Source organism: Stylophora pistillata, chromosome 10, assembly GCF_964205215.1.
Source record: "Stylophora pistillata chromosome 10, jaStyPist1.2, whole genome shotgun sequence".
In the NCBI taxonomy this organism is placed as follows: domain Eukaryota; kingdom Metazoa; phylum Cnidaria; class Anthozoa; order Scleractinia; family Pocilloporidae; genus Stylophora; species Stylophora pistillata.
Window position 1 is genome coordinate 21,481,501 of NC_142528.1, and position 18,951 is coordinate 21,500,451.

General features: G+C 39.0%; 1 protein-coding gene and 1 long non-coding RNA gene across 3 annotated transcripts; both read right to left on the reverse strand.

Moving 5' to 3' along the window:
- Positions 1 to 3,108: 3,108 nt before the first annotated feature.
- LOC148722221 (uncharacterized) lies at positions 3,109 to 4,751 on the reverse strand. 2 transcript variants are annotated; one of them, XR_015992326.1, is made up of 3 exons: positions 4,473 to 4,751; positions 4,271 to 4,382; positions 3,109 to 3,686 (listed from the first exon to the last, which is right to left on the reverse strand). It is a non-coding gene; the product is annotated as an uncharacterized LOC148722221 (long non-coding RNA). The 2 variants fall into 2 exon arrangements; XR_015992327.1 differs by having other exon boundaries at positions 3,109 to 3,724; positions 4,473 to 4,699.
- Positions 4,752 to 8,425: 3,674 nt separating this feature from the next.
- On the reverse strand, positions 8,426 to 9,829 carry LOC111326052 (uncharacterized). Its single transcript, XM_088735498.1, has 2 exons — positions 9,545 to 9,829; positions 8,426 to 9,292 (listed from the first exon to the last, which is right to left on the reverse strand). Exons 1-2 carry the CDS (start codon positions 9,557 to 9,559, stop codon positions 8,936 to 8,938), a joined length of 372 nt encoding a protein of 123 aa, XP_088591624.1. The 5' UTR covers positions 9,560 to 9,829; the 3' UTR covers positions 8,426 to 8,935.
- Between the last annotated feature and the right edge of the window lie 9,122 nt (positions 9,830 to 18,951).

Sequence of the window (18,951 nt, forward strand, 5' to 3'; positions counted from 1 at the left end):
ATTACCGCATCTTAATGGTGTCTGTTTCAGCCGTCATAGTTGCTCCGGACTTGTGGCTCTCGTTTCTTGCACAGCTAATCCCAGAGGATCAGAGGAACAAGACTTACCTATCTGTCTTCACCTGCCTGGTTGGCGCGTGTTTCACATTTTCGATCATTCGGGCTTATGGGTTCCTTCTACTTTCTCTAAATTCGCCGAGCGTCTCCAGGCGAAAATGGTCGTGGCCATTTTACAAGAACCTGTCCTGTTCTTCGGTTCAAATCCTGTGGGAAGAATCCTAAATCGCTTCTCGAATGATAGTGACTCCGTTCAGAAGCGAAATGGGAAATCCAAACAAACACTTTAATTCCAACACAGTAAACTGTAGACTCACGGTAAACGACAACGACCATTAAACAAAACTGCTACTCGATAAAATAAAAACTTTTCAACTCTCTCTCAAAAATCGCACACGTCAAAATTAAAAGGTCCGCGTGATTTTCTTACGACACTATTAGCCTACGTAGTCCCAAAGCACGCGCACGCGAGTCGCACGCGCACAAGTTCATTAACGTCTTCTTAACAGACTCCGTAGATGAATTGTTACCCAAAACATTCCTATGGGCAATGCAGATGTTCTTAGTGATTCTTGCCCAAATTCTGATAACAGTCGCCTCAAATGTTTGGCTTTTTTTTGTTGTTGTTCCAATTTCTGTGGTGGTCGTTTTTCTTGCCAAGTACTGACTACTTAAAGACTGCCAGAGAACTGAAGAGGTTAGAGTCAATACCCCGAAGTCCAGTGTTAGCTCACTATTCGGAGACGGGTTGGATTGGACACGATTCGTACAAGAGGAAGCAGATTTTTTGGATGCACTTTATAGGTATATTAGAGACATTGACTCGGGATGTGTTGATTAATAATTAAGAGCTGATTAATACGCAAGGTCAAATTTGGTTCCGTGACATAAGTATGATACACTGCTTATTTAGTGAAGCGCTTTTTGAAGTGTTTTCGTCTTTATCGCAAGCATATGTCACACTGTTTTATTTTAAGAAACAGTAGGCAGTAAAACATATTACAGGTAGCTAAAAGAGTCAATGGTCAGTTGACAGAAAGTAATCATTCAAAGAGGCTACGATCAACTGATGAAGAATCCCGCATAGGTTTTTGTCATGTTTTCGCATTCGTTTTTACTTTCGCGTTTGTACCTTTCGATAAAGCTGCGCCTTATTAAAATACGAAATCGTGCCGGCAATTCGATAACTACATCTTGGCAAAGGAACTACATTCTTAGGCACAATCGCTAACCATATAAAGAACAAAGGAGTAACTGAACCTTTGACACGTGTCCTCAAAAAACATGATGTCACAGTTGTAAACAAACCATTTACCACCCTACAACAACAGTTCCCAGCTCCGAAATTCCGACCTTCGATGGAATCGCAGACCAACGTCGTGTACAAAATTCCCTGTGGAAATTGTTCGTGGTGTTATATTGGGAAAACCAGTAGAGCTTTTAATACCCGAAAAAAAGAACATTTGAGAAATATCAAAACTGCGGCCAAAGGTTCTAGAATTGCTAATCACGCCTGGTCCAACAACCACGCCATTAATTTTGAAAAGGCGTCAATTATCGACAAAGGCACTTTTAGAACCAGAAAAACATTAGAAGCGTGGCATACCAGAGTGACACCTAACGCAGATAACAATTCTTACCCGTTACCTGGACAATACAACATTCTTTTTAACAAATATTCATAATCATTTACATTCTCATTTCGCAGTTCATGTCTTTATTTAAATTCCCTCATCGCTTGCTTATCATTCATTTTATCCGTCGACGACTGCAGTTCGGACAGTCGAAAGCTCCTAGTTTTTTAATCGTTTTTGCCATAGATCGTTCTTAAATTACAACCAACTTATTGATCGACATTCAGCACTACAAATGTCGCATAAGTAAGATTCCGACCGCATTCCATTCACTCTCACGTTTCACCCTCACAGCCACTCAGTTAAATCCATCATTCTTAAAAACTTTAAATTACTTCAAAGCGATACGGAGACAAGCGCTGTCTTTTCGCAGCCTCCGCTCGTTTCATTCAAACGCGACAAAAACATAGGCAATTTTTTGGTCAAAAGTTCTTTTCAGACCGATGACCAGCCAGGCACTTTTAAATGCGCTCGTGCACGATGCAAAACGTGTACTTTCATTCACAACACTGATAAAATATCGGGACCTAAACGATCCATTAAGATCACCGATCACTTCACGTGCACCTCCGCCAATGTAATCTGTTGCATAACTTGCACTTATTGCAAAAAGATATACATCGGCGAAACAGGCAGAAGACTAGGTGACTGATTCCGAGAACACCTTCGAGACGTGGAAAGGAATGACAAGGACACATCGAAACCAGTCGCTAGACATTTTAATTTACCTAATCATTCTAAGCAACAGATGGCAATCTGCAGTCTTTCCTTACACTTAGATAGCACGGAAAGCCGTAAAACTCTTGAACAAAAGTTCATCTTTCAAACCGGCAGTCTAAATCCCACAGGGATCAACGAACGCTTTTCATTCCACTAATTTATTCGTGTTTTTCTCGTTGCTATGTTCCCACCAATAACGTAGCTCCATTTTCTGCCTTTAAAAGCCCACACAACCCACAATTCCTCTATTCGCTCCGACGAAGGGCTAACGCTCGAAACGTCAGCTTTTGTAATCGTTACGGTGGCCAATTTACCATTTCAACTTTGTTGATATATCCAAATTATTTCGTTACTCCCACCGACGCAGCCCCAAACAGTTTCTTTCGAAACTATCAGCCTTTATTCTTTTATTTACGTCATTAGTGGAATTTTTCGAAAGTGCATCATCTTAAAACTGAATAAAGGAGTTATTGTTTTATCAATTTTGACTTCATTGTTGAGTTCACGCTGTATCTGTGTCTTTTTAGTCAATAATAGGGTCGGAAAGTAATGTTTAACTTGCCAAGTTAATTATTAACAGTCATTTAACTGACAACGGACAAATGGCCTAAAATCTAACTGAGAACTGATGAATGACCGAAACTTTAACTAACAACTGACATTTGTACCCCACCCCCCATCCATCCAGACCCTCTAAAAATATCAAAGTCAAACTTTATTCGTAATTGAAAATCATTGATTTATCCAATATGTACTAAGTTTTCGAAGTGGCAGATCAACTGGGGCTCAGGTAATACGGTCTAGAATCTGGCGGAATATCTGTAAACAGGTCTTCTCTGAATCCTGGCATTCCCAGAGCATAAATTAAGCCTAATCTCATGTAAGTTTTTATATGACCTTTCACACTCAGAGATACATTTCTCCCAAGTTTCATATTAATATCGTCTATTCTTAAAGCGTGTTTTGAATCAGTGTACGTTTTAATTAAACGTGAAGTATGACGAATTTATTCAACGAGGGCGTAGCGCAGTCTCCTTGTATCCTTTCTTTGCGCCTGGTAGATGGCACATATAAAAATTCAGGTATTCGAAGGTCTTGGTCTCTTTGTAATGGGTTTGGACTTCAAGAGTCGATTCCAAGTTAAACCTCTCATCATTAGCTGGGCTAATTCACTGTTTTCCGTGAAAGGCATCGCTTGGTGGCCGAGATGAGGGAATCATCTGACTTCTCACTAGAATATGCCTTCTCCAGCAGGCCAGGTGTAGCCAAAACCAGGCTAAAATGTTTCAAAATAACAGCTATTGGTAGAAGAAACTGTGAAAAAAATATCCGTTGGATTGAGTAAGTTCCTGAATAGAATGGCCCAGGATAAGAATCATATATACCCACAACTTTGGAAAGGTGGTGTCACTTTGATTGTTTGAGACGATAGAATGGTTTAGAACAACTGCCATTGATAGCAATAACTTTGAAAAAGAAGATTCGATTCTTTTTCTTAGAATAGGTTTTTGTTATTCATCGCGGTAAATAACACTTTAAAAGAGAAATGTAATCCTTTGTCTCACGGTGTGGTCACTAGGGATGTGGATCGTGACGTTTTGGCTGCTGAGTTGGAAATGTACGGGGCAGTAGATGACAACGACAGTCACAATTCCGACTTGGAAATTGCAGGCGTAAAAAAAGTTACGTCAACTGGGTCACCAGCTACCCGCTACCTGCTAGTCTTCTTCAAGCGATGGGGTGGCCTGAGTACCCCCTCGGATCGGACTTGACATTACATTGGCATATACATTGCAAATAGTGGAATAATATCAGTTTGTAATCTTGTTGTAAATATGATTCGTTGAAGAGCCAACTTACCTGGCGTTGATTTTTTCTTTCGTGGTTTCTCTACTCGAACGATCTCCCCGTTGTTCACGGTAAGCCAACCGTTCAGCTCCTCGATTAAACTTTCGTCTAATAAAATTCTAATCTGTGAAGTACTACTTGGTGTTAGATAAAGATACTTCAATTCTAGGGCAAGTAAAGACAGGAAAGGCCCAGGAATTCTCGTATACCTTACCATTCGAGTGTTCAAATCGGCCGCCATTTTAAATTTGACCCGCGCACGTCAACGGTGAGTGACAAATGAGCCTAGGTCTTCCCAGGGAAGACTTCCTTATATAGCGCGCCTTCGTGTTTAAGGTGGTTCGTACCGGTTTTCATCTTTTTGATGATTTGTAACTTTGAAAGAATACAACAGAAAGACTGACCAAAGGCCTGTTGTACACTTTCACGGGGTTGAATTATATAATCATTGGTTATCCAAAAATAGGTGTCATTTCGTCACTAGCAGTTTCCATGGCAACGCTTTCAATAGCTTATTCAGATGTATTTTCTAGGTTGTGGCTTAAAACTAACCCGGTGACCCCGTGATTTTTTTTCAGTGATTGCTTTTGGCACTTGAAAAGGAAAATGCAAAAAGATTTTTGAAAAATTCTACGGAGCGGAATTTCAGAAAATCTAGAAAAAAGGCAATTTTCACACATCGCAAATTTCCTTCCGTAGAATTTTCTATTTTTTTTTTCTGATGATTCCTTTCGACGTTATTATCATATTGGAACAATAAAAAGAAGGGGTCACCGGACTTGTTTTCATGCAATAGCTTTCGTGAGTTTAGCAATTTCCACGCGCGTTTTTGCGCATCTAAAAATCTGGATTCTATAAGATCAACATTTGCTCATGATCTGTTTTAGCTACCGCTGACAATTGCGTGTGCTCGCGCGAGCGCCAACGATCTGATGTTTACAGACGTTTACTGCAAAGAAAATCATTAAACAGCTGTCAAAGACAGCCTCCCGGGCTCATCTTAAAAGTCCTACACACGACTTCTGGCTATATCATATTATTTTCCTCGAGGTTTTAAAGTCGTCCTCCACTTTAGGTAGATTATCCTTCACTTGATTTCTTCTTTTTTCGCCGTCGCAAGATTTCATATCGGTTGAATATTTCTTTTAAATGTAAAGTGAAGCAACTTTTACTTCTCCGAAAATCGCCTTCGTTGTCTTAGTTTCTATCTCCTGCATTCACACTGGCTGTTCAACACATCAAATACAAGCTCTTAGGTAAACTTCTCACATAAGTAGAAAAAAATCCACGCGCCGCAATCTTTGTTTTAAATTTTCGTCTTTTAATCTCGCGCTTCTTTCGCACGTTTCTCTCGCGCAAGACGCAAGAGTTATCTGTTCCCCGCGCGAGGAAACTAGTACGAACCAACTTAAAATAGGAATTCGCTTTGGAAAGGAGAGAGGAGGATGCGTTGGAAATGTACGGGGCAGTAGATGACAACGACAGTCACAATTCCGACTTGGAAATTGCAGGCGTAAAAAAAGTTACGTCAACTGGGTCACCAGCTACCCGCTACCTGTCACCCGCTACCCGCCACCCGTCACCCGTCACCCGCCACCCGTTACCCGTTACCCGCCGCCCGCTATCCTTTACCCGTCATCCGTGGAAAAGACCTGCCGTAGGTAGAACATATTCCCGCACTAGACGCATGTACGCTTTGTGAATCTACAGTTGGACCCCGATAATTCGAAGTCTCAAGGGAAAAGCAAAATAGTTCGAATTATTGAAGGTTCGAATTATAGGAGGTCAAAAATAAATACGCATTTTTTTACCCCTGCATAACTTTATTTACCCTATTTTCGCGATATTAGTGAACAGCCGAAACTGAGTTCGATTTTCTAGAGCCGTTTGATCATCGCACAAGCTCCAGCACAGAAATACATGCCAATCAGCACTTCGGTAAAAAGCCTAAATTGAATAACGATACCGACAAAGTGATCCACTCCGCTAAAAGTGTTATTTAGCTTGTATTGTTTACTCATATCGCGTCCTTGTCATTAGACGCATGCACTCAACTGCTAGATACGGGCTTTGAATTTACTAAATCAAGCTTTGCTTAAATAATGGTTGCCCATGCATGTTGTTTCGCTTCAGATTAACTCCTACATAACATCACGACTACCAGGAAATCTGGAAACCAACAGTGAATGAAAAACTTTCAACCAGAAGAGAGCCCGATAACCCAGTGGACAAATATGCCGTATGTGTGATGCAAGATCAAGAAACCATTGTTGGACATCTGAAGAAGGGAAAGAGTGGACGATTCGCTAAGACAATCTTTTATTTTCTGAGAGTGGATAATAGAAATTCATGCACTGTTATTGTGACAGGCATGCCTGTTAATCTTGGCGACGGTGAAGGGATGCAAGTGCCATGCAAACTTTTGTTTGAAGGAGAGAAAAAATATGTCAGTATTCTTGAAAGAGAGTTCACAGAGCTGAAAGACTAAAATTGGATTTTTCGTCAACTCTTTAGGCACAACTCTTTAGGCATAACGTCAGTTACTCGACACTTTTTCGCGTCTATAATAAATACCTTGAATATATACCTTTGAATATAAGCCTTGCTTAGAAGAATCCATCAGTACAAGATATATATTTAAAGGTATATATTTAAGGTATTTATAATAGACGCGAAAAGGTGTCAAGTAACTGACGATCTCTCAATTTTAACTGTAGACGACTGGTCTTATTGGTAGCTGCTTTGATAGCTCCCAATGTGCGGTTAATAATTAATAATAGTTAATAATAGTTCGGAGATTTTTAAACTAATTGGAAATATTGCATTTGTTTAATCTTCTGCAATGGTTCCGGCTGGAAAAGCGTGCAGGCCTAATGGTCATGGCGCCCTGGCTAGACATATAGGTGTGTAAATGGGTGGAGGCGAATTTAAAACGGGGAGTAACCATGTGATGGACTAGCATCCCATCCAGGGGTGAGGGAAAGTAGAAATATTTCGTCGCTTAGGTTGTATGGGCTACTGGCCTGACGCAGACTTTTTTAATTCTCATACGTGCATCTCCATGAACAGTGCCGGTAAGCGTTTTTTTTTTCGAGACCCTCAGCGAAAATTTTCGTATTAAATTATTTAATTAAGTTCTGAATTTACCATTAATTTTTAATCATCCATGTTCTTATTTATTCATTTATTTACTTTTATTATTTTTTTTAATTTGTTATTTTTCGGCTCATTCCGGGAATTCCGAGTATTCCGGTTCCGGTTCCGGTTCCGAATTCCGGTTCCGAATTCCAGCATTCCATATTTGGTGTACACGACTACTTTCTTTTGCCTGTTGTCTTAACCGGCTTTCAACCAAGAGCTGTTTGTTGGTGGTAGGATGGCACCGAGAAAGGGCTTCTCGCCCTTTACTCGTGTTATCCGCCGACGATGAGCTGAACTCTCTTGAGAGATATTGTATCTGCTAAGTTCCAGTCTTGGTGTTATTAGCCTGTGCCAATATTTTCGCGTGCGCTTAAAATCTATACTTGTACGTGTTATACATTTCATGTTAGTCATCGCGGCACATGTCCTATTCGTTTGCGCAATCCCTCATCAGTAGTATAATAATGTACATCCTGCGCCGATTACGTAAGTGTATGGAAGTCATTACAAAGTTTGACAAGCGATGACGTGTCATTGATGCGTAACATTCCTTCATCGGAAAATTGAGATATGCATAGGTCTGTTGGTGTTGTGGTTTAATTTTAGTTAAACGACATTTCTGTCACAAAGCGACGAGATTATGACGCCTTGCGGAAAGCATAATGAAGCAACCTGGAGCGCTACCAGATACTCCTGAAAAAAATCACATACAAAGCCTTTGAAAAGTTTTCTGAGGCTTTGTATGGGACAACGGGAGGTACTTCTAGTGCAAGCGTTTTCCGTCCTGTCGTGGACCACCATTAACCTGTTAACTTTGTCGCTTGCATGGGACCACGAAACAAAAGTTCAGCAGTGCTTACGAGTGTGGGTGTTGACTTGTAAAACCTGAATTCATGAAGAAAATTTCACATGATTTTGCGAAAATAATCACCTTAGAGAAATTTTCAAAGCCCCAGGGTGCCTAAACATGCATAGACATGTAGATGAGAAAAAGGATTGGAACAAACTGAACCCGCAAGGTCAAACTTGGTTCCGTGACATAAGTATGATACATTGTTTATTTTGTGAAGCGCTTATTGTTTTGTTTGGAAATTTTTTCGTCCTTATCGCAAGCATATGTCAGACTGTTTTATTTTAAGAAACAGTAGGACAGTAAAACATATTACAGGCAGTCAACAGAGTCAAAGGTCAGTTAACAGAAAGTGAACATTCAAAGAGGCTATTTCAAATTGATGAAGAATCCCGCATAGGTTTTTGTCTTGTTTTCGCATTCGCTTTTACTTTCTCGTTTATACCTGTCGATAAATCTAGGCTTTATTACAATACGAAATGATGCCGCTAATTCGATAACTACATGTTGGCAAGGGAAGAAGGTCAAGAAGGGGAAATTTTCTTCAAGCAAAGGATTACGTTCTTAGGCACAACCCCTAAGAATATAAAGAGCCTTAAAACAAATGTTCAATTTTCTTAAAACATCTTTCAAACATGAGAGTGATAGTCTCTGTGTTCTTGATACTTTGTAAAGTTGAAATGTTTCTATGGTGCACATGAACAGGCTGTATTTAACGCCACTCCTTCTACTTTGATCATATGAGATGGTACACATTTCCTCTGATTGTTGTTGTTTGCCATCGAACTAATACATGCGGTTGTGGAAGACGTAATCTTCATACAAATAGGAACAGTAACTTCTTTGTTGCTCGGCAAACGGATTGACACAAATCTGCCAGTGTAACAACTGGGTTCGTCACCAGGGGACCTCTTTTGTCTCCATGCGGCAGCACCCTTCGTGGACGGGAGTCCGCCATCTTGAATTCTACCCACGACATTGTTAAACCCAGTTTCCCGGCCATTTTCACAGTAAAAAAAAATTACGAGGATAAGGACGACAACCTAGAATGTAGCATTCATTTAAACTTCTTATTAACGATATATAATTAACGGTATTCGTTGAAAATTGCATCGGAATGAAAATCTTGAAAAGGATTAAAAACTGATACGTAACAAAGTAGTTAACTGGTAAATGTCAGAAAATTTGCTTTGTTTTTACGCAAAATAGTTTGAAAAATATTTGATTGAAAAGAAGTAACATTAAAGGAATCCTTACAGGCATGTTTTGCAAAAACCTTGAGCATTGCTTTTTACCTTATAAACTTCCATGACTCAATATCTTATGATTTCTTGTCGCTTCGGTATGGAGTCTGAACCACTTGTTACTTTGTTTCTCTTCTTTCTTTTTGAAGATAATTCGATGCCGGGAAAATTTGCTCTCCCTCTTTAACTGATAATTTAGTGATTTTAGTGGGTCCTGAAGTAAATATGTAAAGTTGGGAGCTACACATTCAACTCTTTGAAATTACTCAGACAAATGTAGTTTCTATGAAAGAAACACACGGGCGCTTCCCAATTCCTTTGTCTGGGCCTTAAAGGGGTTCCGCTGGACAGTATTTATTTTAATGCCTTTGAAAGGTATAGCGTTTCACTATTTTTTTAAGCGTCTCAGCCTTTTAAAGTGTATGTGATGTTTCAATAAGCTGACAGTGGTATACCTTGTATACCTGGCAAGATTTGATGGACAGACTAAGACCTCCCTCACCTTCCGACTCCCCATTAACGCCGCCTTCCCCTACTAATGGGTTACTTTGTCTATTAAGGGACAGCTAGGAATTTTTTGTCTTCATTGACAAGACAAATTAGACTGTTTTATTTTAAGAAGCAGCATGACAGTATAACATATCACAGGAAGATAACAAAGTCAAAGGTCACATGCAGTTGAGCGCAAGGAGTCTACAGTAAATTGATGAGGAATCCTGCAATTTTCTCTGTCATTTCGCTTTCCCTTTTAACTTTCACGTTTAAACCTGTGGTTCAAACAGTTTTTGGCGCATGGTGTATAAATATAAAGCTTCATTAAAATACGCAACGATGCCGATAAATTGATAAAGGCCAACATTATGACATAAGCATAATGTGATTTTATCTCGAGGCTCGTCAAGTATTTAGGTATGCCTTTGCACGGGGCAAGGAGCGTTGTCAATCACAGATCTTGAGCCAATAAAATGAGGTCAGATCAAATAGCACCAAAGTTATGGGCAAGATCAGTTTCTCTCCTGGTCCTTCTCGCCTTCATTCCCATCGTGTTAAGAGCCGAACACAGATTTTCGGTACTGTAGAAGAATTTTCCCGCCCCCTCCCCATGCTCCGGCCTTCTCTTCAGGCTTTCGTTGCCTTTTTATACGTATTTGGCTCTTTTCCGATATTTAACCCCATCTTTGCTTGAGAGATTGCGTGATGTTCAATGTTCTTGATGTCGGGTGAAATAAAAGCGTCACCACTGTGGCCAATTTATCCCACATTAGCAGTTATCATTTTTATCTCCCGTCAATCTCGTCAGCAAACTAGCGCGACGTCACGCAGAGCTTCGGTCCCGTTTTAGTAGATACGCGGGTTTCGTGATAAAAGACAAGTTTGCTTGCTCCCAACGAAACTATTCCGTTCAGCTTTCCATCCTCTTTCGTGTTGTTTTAGTACTGTTTCGATAATAACAACATTTCTTTGATCGATCGAATAACCTAGTTTTCAAATGTCTGTTTAGAAAAAGGAATCAGCAAATTAAACTGTTATATTTGAAGACACACGAGAGTGTAAACAGGCACATCTTACCCAATAATAATTTAGGCTGCAGTTTTATTGTTAAAAACCTGTTTAGTGTCTAAATATTCTTTGTGATTTCTTCAGCCTCTTGAACAGTTTCAGCGCAGAAAGATTTCTTAATCACATGATACGAGGAATAATAATCCATGTTTTAGATGCAGTTTATTCTATTTGTTCATTGATTTTAACAGTGCGTAAAAATCTGCTACTCTGGACTGAAATATTGAAAAATCCGCACTCTAAACATTTTAATGTAGGTGTTTGTTTGCCATCATCAAGAGGAAACAGTTGTCTTCATGTTAGTGTCAGATCGGAGGGTGTAATTTGCAGGTTGCAGGTTGCAGGTTGCAGGTTGAAGGTTGCAGGTTGCAGGTTGCAGGTCGCAGGTTAAAGTATGTGAAACAGTCCGTGTTTTTGCGTATTAGGTACGGAGAGCGAGACTGATTTTCAGAAAATCACCGACTGTTTTGCAGTCTAGTGCGCGGTTAACCCTAAAGTGGTTTATACTGTCTTTCCAAAGACTGTTAAGCTTATTCAAAAGCTATCATAAAAGGTAGGGACTACGCGCTCCAGTCAAGTCACACTATCTTTAGAAAAAAAACTAAGCTGGAGTTTACTAAGTCACAGAGCAATTCTCCATAGTTGATGTAGCTTCCGTTTAAGCTGCACTTCAATCTTATAATATTGGATCTGTAAATCATGCTGAAATCATGCACAAAACGTGATAATTTAACATTCTGCAAAGAAAACTAACAAGCTGGGCCCAGCGTTAGAACTCTACATTCACGGACTAAAGAAGATCGCCTGGTCCTTAACATCTAGAATACAATTTGGAGAAAAGCTCAACCCTTATTCAGCCGTAATAAAAAGCCTTACGCTTCAAAGGAGGTCTAAGAAAACCATATTGCATCAGAGAGGAAATCAACTAAAACCACAGTAAATCGATCTGTGTCCAATTACCTCACAATGTGACAGAAGCGGCTAAAACTGATTACATTAGCTCAGTAAAAATGCTACCTTTCCGAGCATAATCTACCCAGCAGAGGTAATCAGAATACTTTATAAAAGGAGCAGCATTTTGCAGTTTGGTAAAAGTCGTTAAGGCCCACCCCCACCACCACCAAATTTTGATCTATAGGGCTTCGGATACAAATTACAAAAAAAAAGACAATTTCCTGGGACTAAAGATATTTCCGGTTTGCGTAAACAGTGAATCACTAGCCGCGTACTTTAACCTGCAACCTGCAACCTGCAAATTACATCATCCGGTGTCAGATGATGACAAGTGCAGATGTAACGCTTGGACAAAATTGCTGGCAATGATGCCTTTAAATCTTACTGGGAAATAGTAACAGCAGTACGAAAATGGACACATGTAACGTGAATCCTTGCCGATTAAGATTCGTTCGGTGTTGTTGAAATTTAGAATAGAATATACAATTGTAGTGCTTTTATCATTTATAGCAAAACACTCTCTGATTGATAAAAGGCCAACTGGTAGGAAATCGTGAGCTGAATTCTAGAAAAATTGATGCAAGGTTGAAGCCGGTATTAAAACAAGTTGATGTCCGGTTTCTCAGTTTTATTAACGTCATTAGTGGAATTTTTCGAAAGTGCATTATCTTAAAACTGAGTGCATCGATATCTTTGGCAAAGACCGAACTTCCCAAAAGTGTTGAATGTCAAACAGGATGAAATGTTGACGATCATGAATGAAGTCTAAAAATGAAGTCTAAAATAACCCAACATCAACTTCTTGAAAATTAGGGTTTAGCTCTCCGTCAAAACGATTTATTTTCCTTTTTTTTTTTTTGTATTCAGCTCAAGATATCCCATAAAATGGTATTTCATCTATGTGCCAATGTTTTAGACTGTTCTACAGTAAATCAGTTAACGAAGTACTGTTTTGGTAAATGTTTCTTCATTTACTTGACTGAACGAATCTTAATCAAGGATTCATGTTACTTATGTACGTTTCGTCCAAGTGTTACTCCATGCACTTGTGATGTGTGGGATGATGTAATGGTGCACATTCTCGCTGTCTCTTGTCAGCATCAGACAACATTTTTCCCTTGAAAGTAGCTAATAAAATGTGTTTTTAAGACATCTTTTTTAAATATCTCAGTCAAAAGGTACCTGGTTTTATATAACTTTTGAAATTAAAGAGTAAAAAGAATGATTTATTCACGTGCTCATCGATTCTATAGACGAAATAGGTTTCTGGCTGATAGTAAAATGTTACACTGTAAATTCTCCCTATCCATAAAAATAGATCAGTTTTATTTGCAAGTAGTAACAAATCAGTTTTCAAACGGAGTGTTATGAATTTCTTAACCATGAAAGACGATTCGTTAAAAGCCCGTTATTAGATCATTGAAAGAAATTCTAATTCATCATCGAAACTATCATCTAACACAAAATGAAACTCAGGAAGGAAAGTGTTCGTTACCCAATTATGGATATCTACTTCAGCGCCAAATTAGGAACACTCATTGGTATAAATGGAGAGAGAAACTTTTCTCGGCATCAAAGTCAACTTCAAAGAAGAAAAAGAAACAAAGAATAAAGTTGTGAAGAATCTTTACCATATCCAGGAAGAAACACAAAGGAATCGAGTTATGGATGTTTACAAGGTAAATCAATGTACATTAGTGCTTGTTTAACATGTATATGAGAATTCTCTTCATTCCTTAATTTAATTCCCCAATTAGATATTTACCTGGGAACAAGACACACCTTCTGACCTTGTTCCAGTTAAATTATTTAGAAATGCTTTTGGAAGATTAAAAAGAAAAGAGTTTTTTTTTTCTAGATCTTCATTCAGCTACAGTTTTACCATCAAAACAGTTCTAGTATACACTGCTGATAATAAGTTAACAATGGATCTATACATTGTAGGTTCTCGTCGTTGTTCTCGCAATATTTAGTAGGTTTCTGAGAGTAAACCTCCGAACATTACAAGAGGTGCCTGCAGGTATAAAAGACTTGACAAACTTCAACTGCACAGAAAATACCGTATAAGTACCACTGAGCACTACACTTCATCAATTCAAAGTCTATTGTATCTGAAGGTTTGATGTTCATTGTAGAAACAAATTTATCGACTGCATGATAATCTCTTCGGCAGCCACATTTTTGCATATTTCAGCTTGATTTGCTTCTTTCAAAATATGTAGGAACTGAGTTTAGACAAAGCACCCTGTAACTTTTCACAAGAGCTCTTCCAATAGGTACTGTGTGGATATACTTACAAAAATACTTCTGCCGTGCGATGAGTATTCTTTTTGATTGCTAGATGCGAAGGTGCGCAAAGTCTGACAACCACTAGGCCAGATAAATGTGCAGGAAAAAGGCATAACAGCTATGGTAGTTCTTTTCACCAAACTTTAACTTGACCTCAATACTTAAACTTATCCAAGCTTCTAACGTTGAAACTCTGAATAGAAAATTTTTTCATAGCTTAGCTGATAAAAGTAATTTAATTAGTTAAAACTGCTGCCTGTTAGCTGGCCACATGGCGAGGAACTTGCAATTAACTCAATCATGCACTTTGAATTGGATCACTTGAGGTTCATTAATAAGCTGAAGATGTCTCTCAAGATCTTTGTACTAATGGCTTGCATTGCGATCTGTCTTACAGCTAAGAGGGAACAGAAAAAAGAAGGTATTTTCAGTAGGATTATATCAAGAGACCATGAACTGTTTTTTTTATGTTATTTGCTTTCTTGCGTTTAGTAGCGAAATCACTTAATTCAAAAGAGGGCGGACTGGAATCACGCCACTGAATTTGCCACTGACTTAACCTGGGTTATTCAGATACCAATAAAACGTGTCAACAATGTTATTTTCATTACATTAATCTTAGTGAAACTATAGTTAAGCTTCCTTGAACATTTAATCCTGAATTAGGTTTTAAATAGACACATTGGCAAAACATGATGTTAATGGAAAACAAGGTGTAACTGAATGCCATTTCAAGTAAAAGCTCTCTAAACCTTTGACAGCGGCCAACAGGGAGCACTTTTCCTATCTGAATATAATTAACCTTTAATGCATCCATGTCACCTTTATCTAAATCTCTAAAGAGGGTGGGTTTTTGAAGCCGTTCAAAAAAACTCGCAGCACGTGTTTTATCGGCTCTAAAAACACTCGGCTCCGCCTCGTGTTTTTCCACCAGACATAAGACTGCTGCTTTTTTTAACATTTCATCGACGTCTTCTTCCTTACTAATTTTCAACTGAGGTATATTTATGCTGTTTGTAGTTCTTCCAGGATTTTTTTGTCCACAATGTACAGGCTTTGACTGAAGATACTACAATGGAGACCAAAAAAGAGTGCATCGCTTAAGCTGTTGTAAAACGGTGCAAGGAAGTCGATCTAGTGTGTGCAGAATTCTATGGAGAGCATTTTGACGGCAAAACCATGGCTCATCAGTTTCTTTGTTTGAGTCCAAAGGATAACGACGATTTAAACGCTTCTTGTAAATTAGTAGGTTGCCTTGTGTCAAAAGTACAACTTACGATGGAATTCATTCCAGTTAAAAACTAAGCCTTCTTTAGTCTTCCCAGGTATTCATGTTATTTGAGTTACGTTTATCCTTTGAAGAAGGTCACCATTAACTAAAAAAATTTAAGTTTAAGTAGGAGGCTATAATAGCTCCTGGTTTAAGCTTTGTCATTGATTCAGTACCGTGTCACAACAAAGAATGGAATTCGTTAGTCGATAGATTGAACTGTATAAACACCAAATAACGGTGTTTGGTAATCTACCTGATACCCTGAGCAAATGTACATGACCCAGGTGTGCCCAGTTTACCCCAGTCCCCTCTCATTTACATAGGGTGGCTTCTTTACTCACCATTTTAAACCGTCTTTTCTGTAAACACACTGTTATCTTTCTTGATTATGCGATTCTTGGTAAATGTTTTGTATTTCTCTTTATTGTAGTCTGTGTGATGGAGTATTCACCCTTGGCCATTTTGACATGCGCAGTTGGGCTTTGTAATTGTTGTACCCTGTCGGTTGCTGTTACTTTTTCTACTGAATAAAAATGATCATCACCCACTTTGTCGTAAATACTGCCGGCTAATTTCTCCTTATATATTAGCTCGGGAGGAATACTTCGTTCATTTGCTATGAATATCGCTTTTTATACCCCGAAAATACCACAAAAATGTAAAAAGGCCTATTATTTCCCTATCTTGGCTAAACCTGTCAGACTACGACAAGATTTCCATGGTTTGTAGATAATCAATCCTATCAACTGAAACGATTCTCTCCTCTGTAGAGAGTTTAACGTAAGTTACCATCAGAGTCACTGATAACATAACGTCGTCCATCCGAGGACTACTCTCACCCGGACGATCAGATGTTAAGCCCGGGCTCAAACAAGTTGCCAGTGGTGCATCACTTAGGTCTCAGGGCAGAAAATAAAGTAATTTACTTCTTTCATTGGGTCTACTGAATGAACAATGTAAGTTGAACAGTAAATCTGATGGCATAGCAAAGATAGCATGGCGAGCAAAGCTGAGAGTTTTCTCAAGGCAATATCGCTAAGAATCAGTCAGATCTCCTCCAACGTAAGAACTCTTTAACTACCACGATCCGACTGAAAATTCACCTGTCTGGCTGCTACACGTTTCCTGCTTAGTTAGTTAAGAGAATCTAGTAATACATCAAAGAAGCACCCTCATGATGATAAGTTTATGCATTGAGCGGCGGAGAGCAAGGTTTCTGCCGCTTCATATCACATTACAGTCGAACCTGTATTTAACTTGGAAGGGAATATAATGATCTTAATGTCTTATCGAATTCAGAAACCGAGCAAACGAGACCAGTGTGTATGTTTCTGATGTCATCAGTCCATTGCTGCAAATCGCCGCCATCTTGTAAATAGGTGTCATACGAGGTACACCAAGTCTAGATTATATTTCACTACTACAGCAAGAGCGTCGCAAGATTCAACTTTTAACTGCTTCGTCTAAGTGGAGACATTAGACCCTAATCCAGGACCGGTAAACTGCACCGTTTGTAGAAAAGTGGGGGCTAAAAATCACAGGGCAGTGTGTTGCAACTCCTGCTCTCAACGAATTCATATCAAGTGCGATGGAATCTCACCTAGAGAGTAAAAGCGAATACAGGCTTCTGAAACCGCTTGTTGGATAATATGTCCTCCCTGCTTGGACGAGATAAAACAACTACCTTTTGCTGACGTTAAAAGGGAAATTGATACCAGCTACAGTTCTTGCAGTGACACCGACCAGACTCTGAGTGAGAACGAAGACCATAACAACACTTGGACGAGTTTTGACACTTTAGTTAAAACGCATCGGAGAAACGTTAAGATCGTTCATATCAATGCCAACAGCATAGCCGGCTTTAAATTCCACGAGATAAAAAACTGGCTTGTGCACGTGTAGGTTCGACATTTTGGCCATCTCTGAAACTAAGCTGGATAAAACATATCCTGACGGCCAGTTTGCCATTCAGGGCTTTCGGATGTGCTGGCCGAATAGAAATATTTATGGCGGTGGGCTTATGATATTCGTACGAAGTGATCTGTGTTTCACTGTGACAAAAGAGCTTGGAGATCAAAATGATATAGACACGTCAAACTTCAGGACTGAAAACATGATACTGAAAGTGAAGGTAGCAAAATCCTGGCTCACTGTTATAGCGATTTACAGGCCTCCATCTATTCCAACATCTCAAAGGAAATTTGAACTGAGCAGGTTATTTGAAGTTGTTACAACTTTTTCAAACGATGTCATCTGCGTTGGAGACCTCGATAGTAATCTGTTGGATCCTAAGGTCGGTGGTCACTTAAAAGATTTACTGAAGTAGACGGTCTCAAAAATTTGATTAAATTACCCACTCCTATAGGCAACTTTACTCGACTTGATTTTAACAAAAAACACAAGAACAATATTTTCATCGGGCGTAGTGAATGCTGATATCAGCGATCATTCTCTAATATATACTATTCTGAGAACCACAGCTCCGCGATTGCGATCTCGCAAAATACAATTAAGAAGTCTAAAGAATTTTGGCCAGGATTTATTTTTGCGTGATTTACATAATGTGCCTTTCCACGTTATGGAGGTGTTTGACGATATTGACGATAAACAATACGTGTTTGACTAACCAGCACGCACCATAAAAGCAAGCACACATAAGGGGCAATCAAATTCCTTTCATGAGTGAACAATGGCGTAAAGCCATTCGTCACCGCAACAAACTTAGACAAAGAAACAAATGCACGTCAATTAGGCGCAAAGCGATTAAAAGTCATTTTAAAAACAGGTCACGTGCATTTTGGGAGGCTTATCGTCCTTGTATGCATTCGAGGTCAAGTAAACAAGCCAATGACATTACTCTAATCGAAAACAATGTGGTTATAACGGATAAAAAAGAATTAGCTAAATTGTTCAATAACTACTTTGTTCACATCGATGATGATGTACAGGACATTAAAGAACATAACTTTGGACACGAATTCAGTGCAAACCCCAGCATTCGAGCAATTGCGGAGGAAAACAGAAAAAAGAACGCCATACATAATTTCAATTTTAAATACACCAATAAGAACCAGGTTGAAAAACTATTACTAAACATCAACGTACGCAAGGCCTGAGGCCACTACACCATAACTCCACGGCTTCTTAAGGATTCCGCTTTTGTGATATCTGGTCCACTAGCAGAGTTAATGAATGAATCGATCAACAATGTAAATATCCTTCTTGATGGAAAATGGGGCAGGTAACACCTCTTTTCAAGAAAAATGATGAATTGAGTAAAGAGAATTATCGACTCGTTACTGTTTTACCGGCCCTAATTAACGTTTTTGAGAAACTCCTTGCTTCTCAACTAGACCAGTTCCACTCTGAACTATTGTCTGAT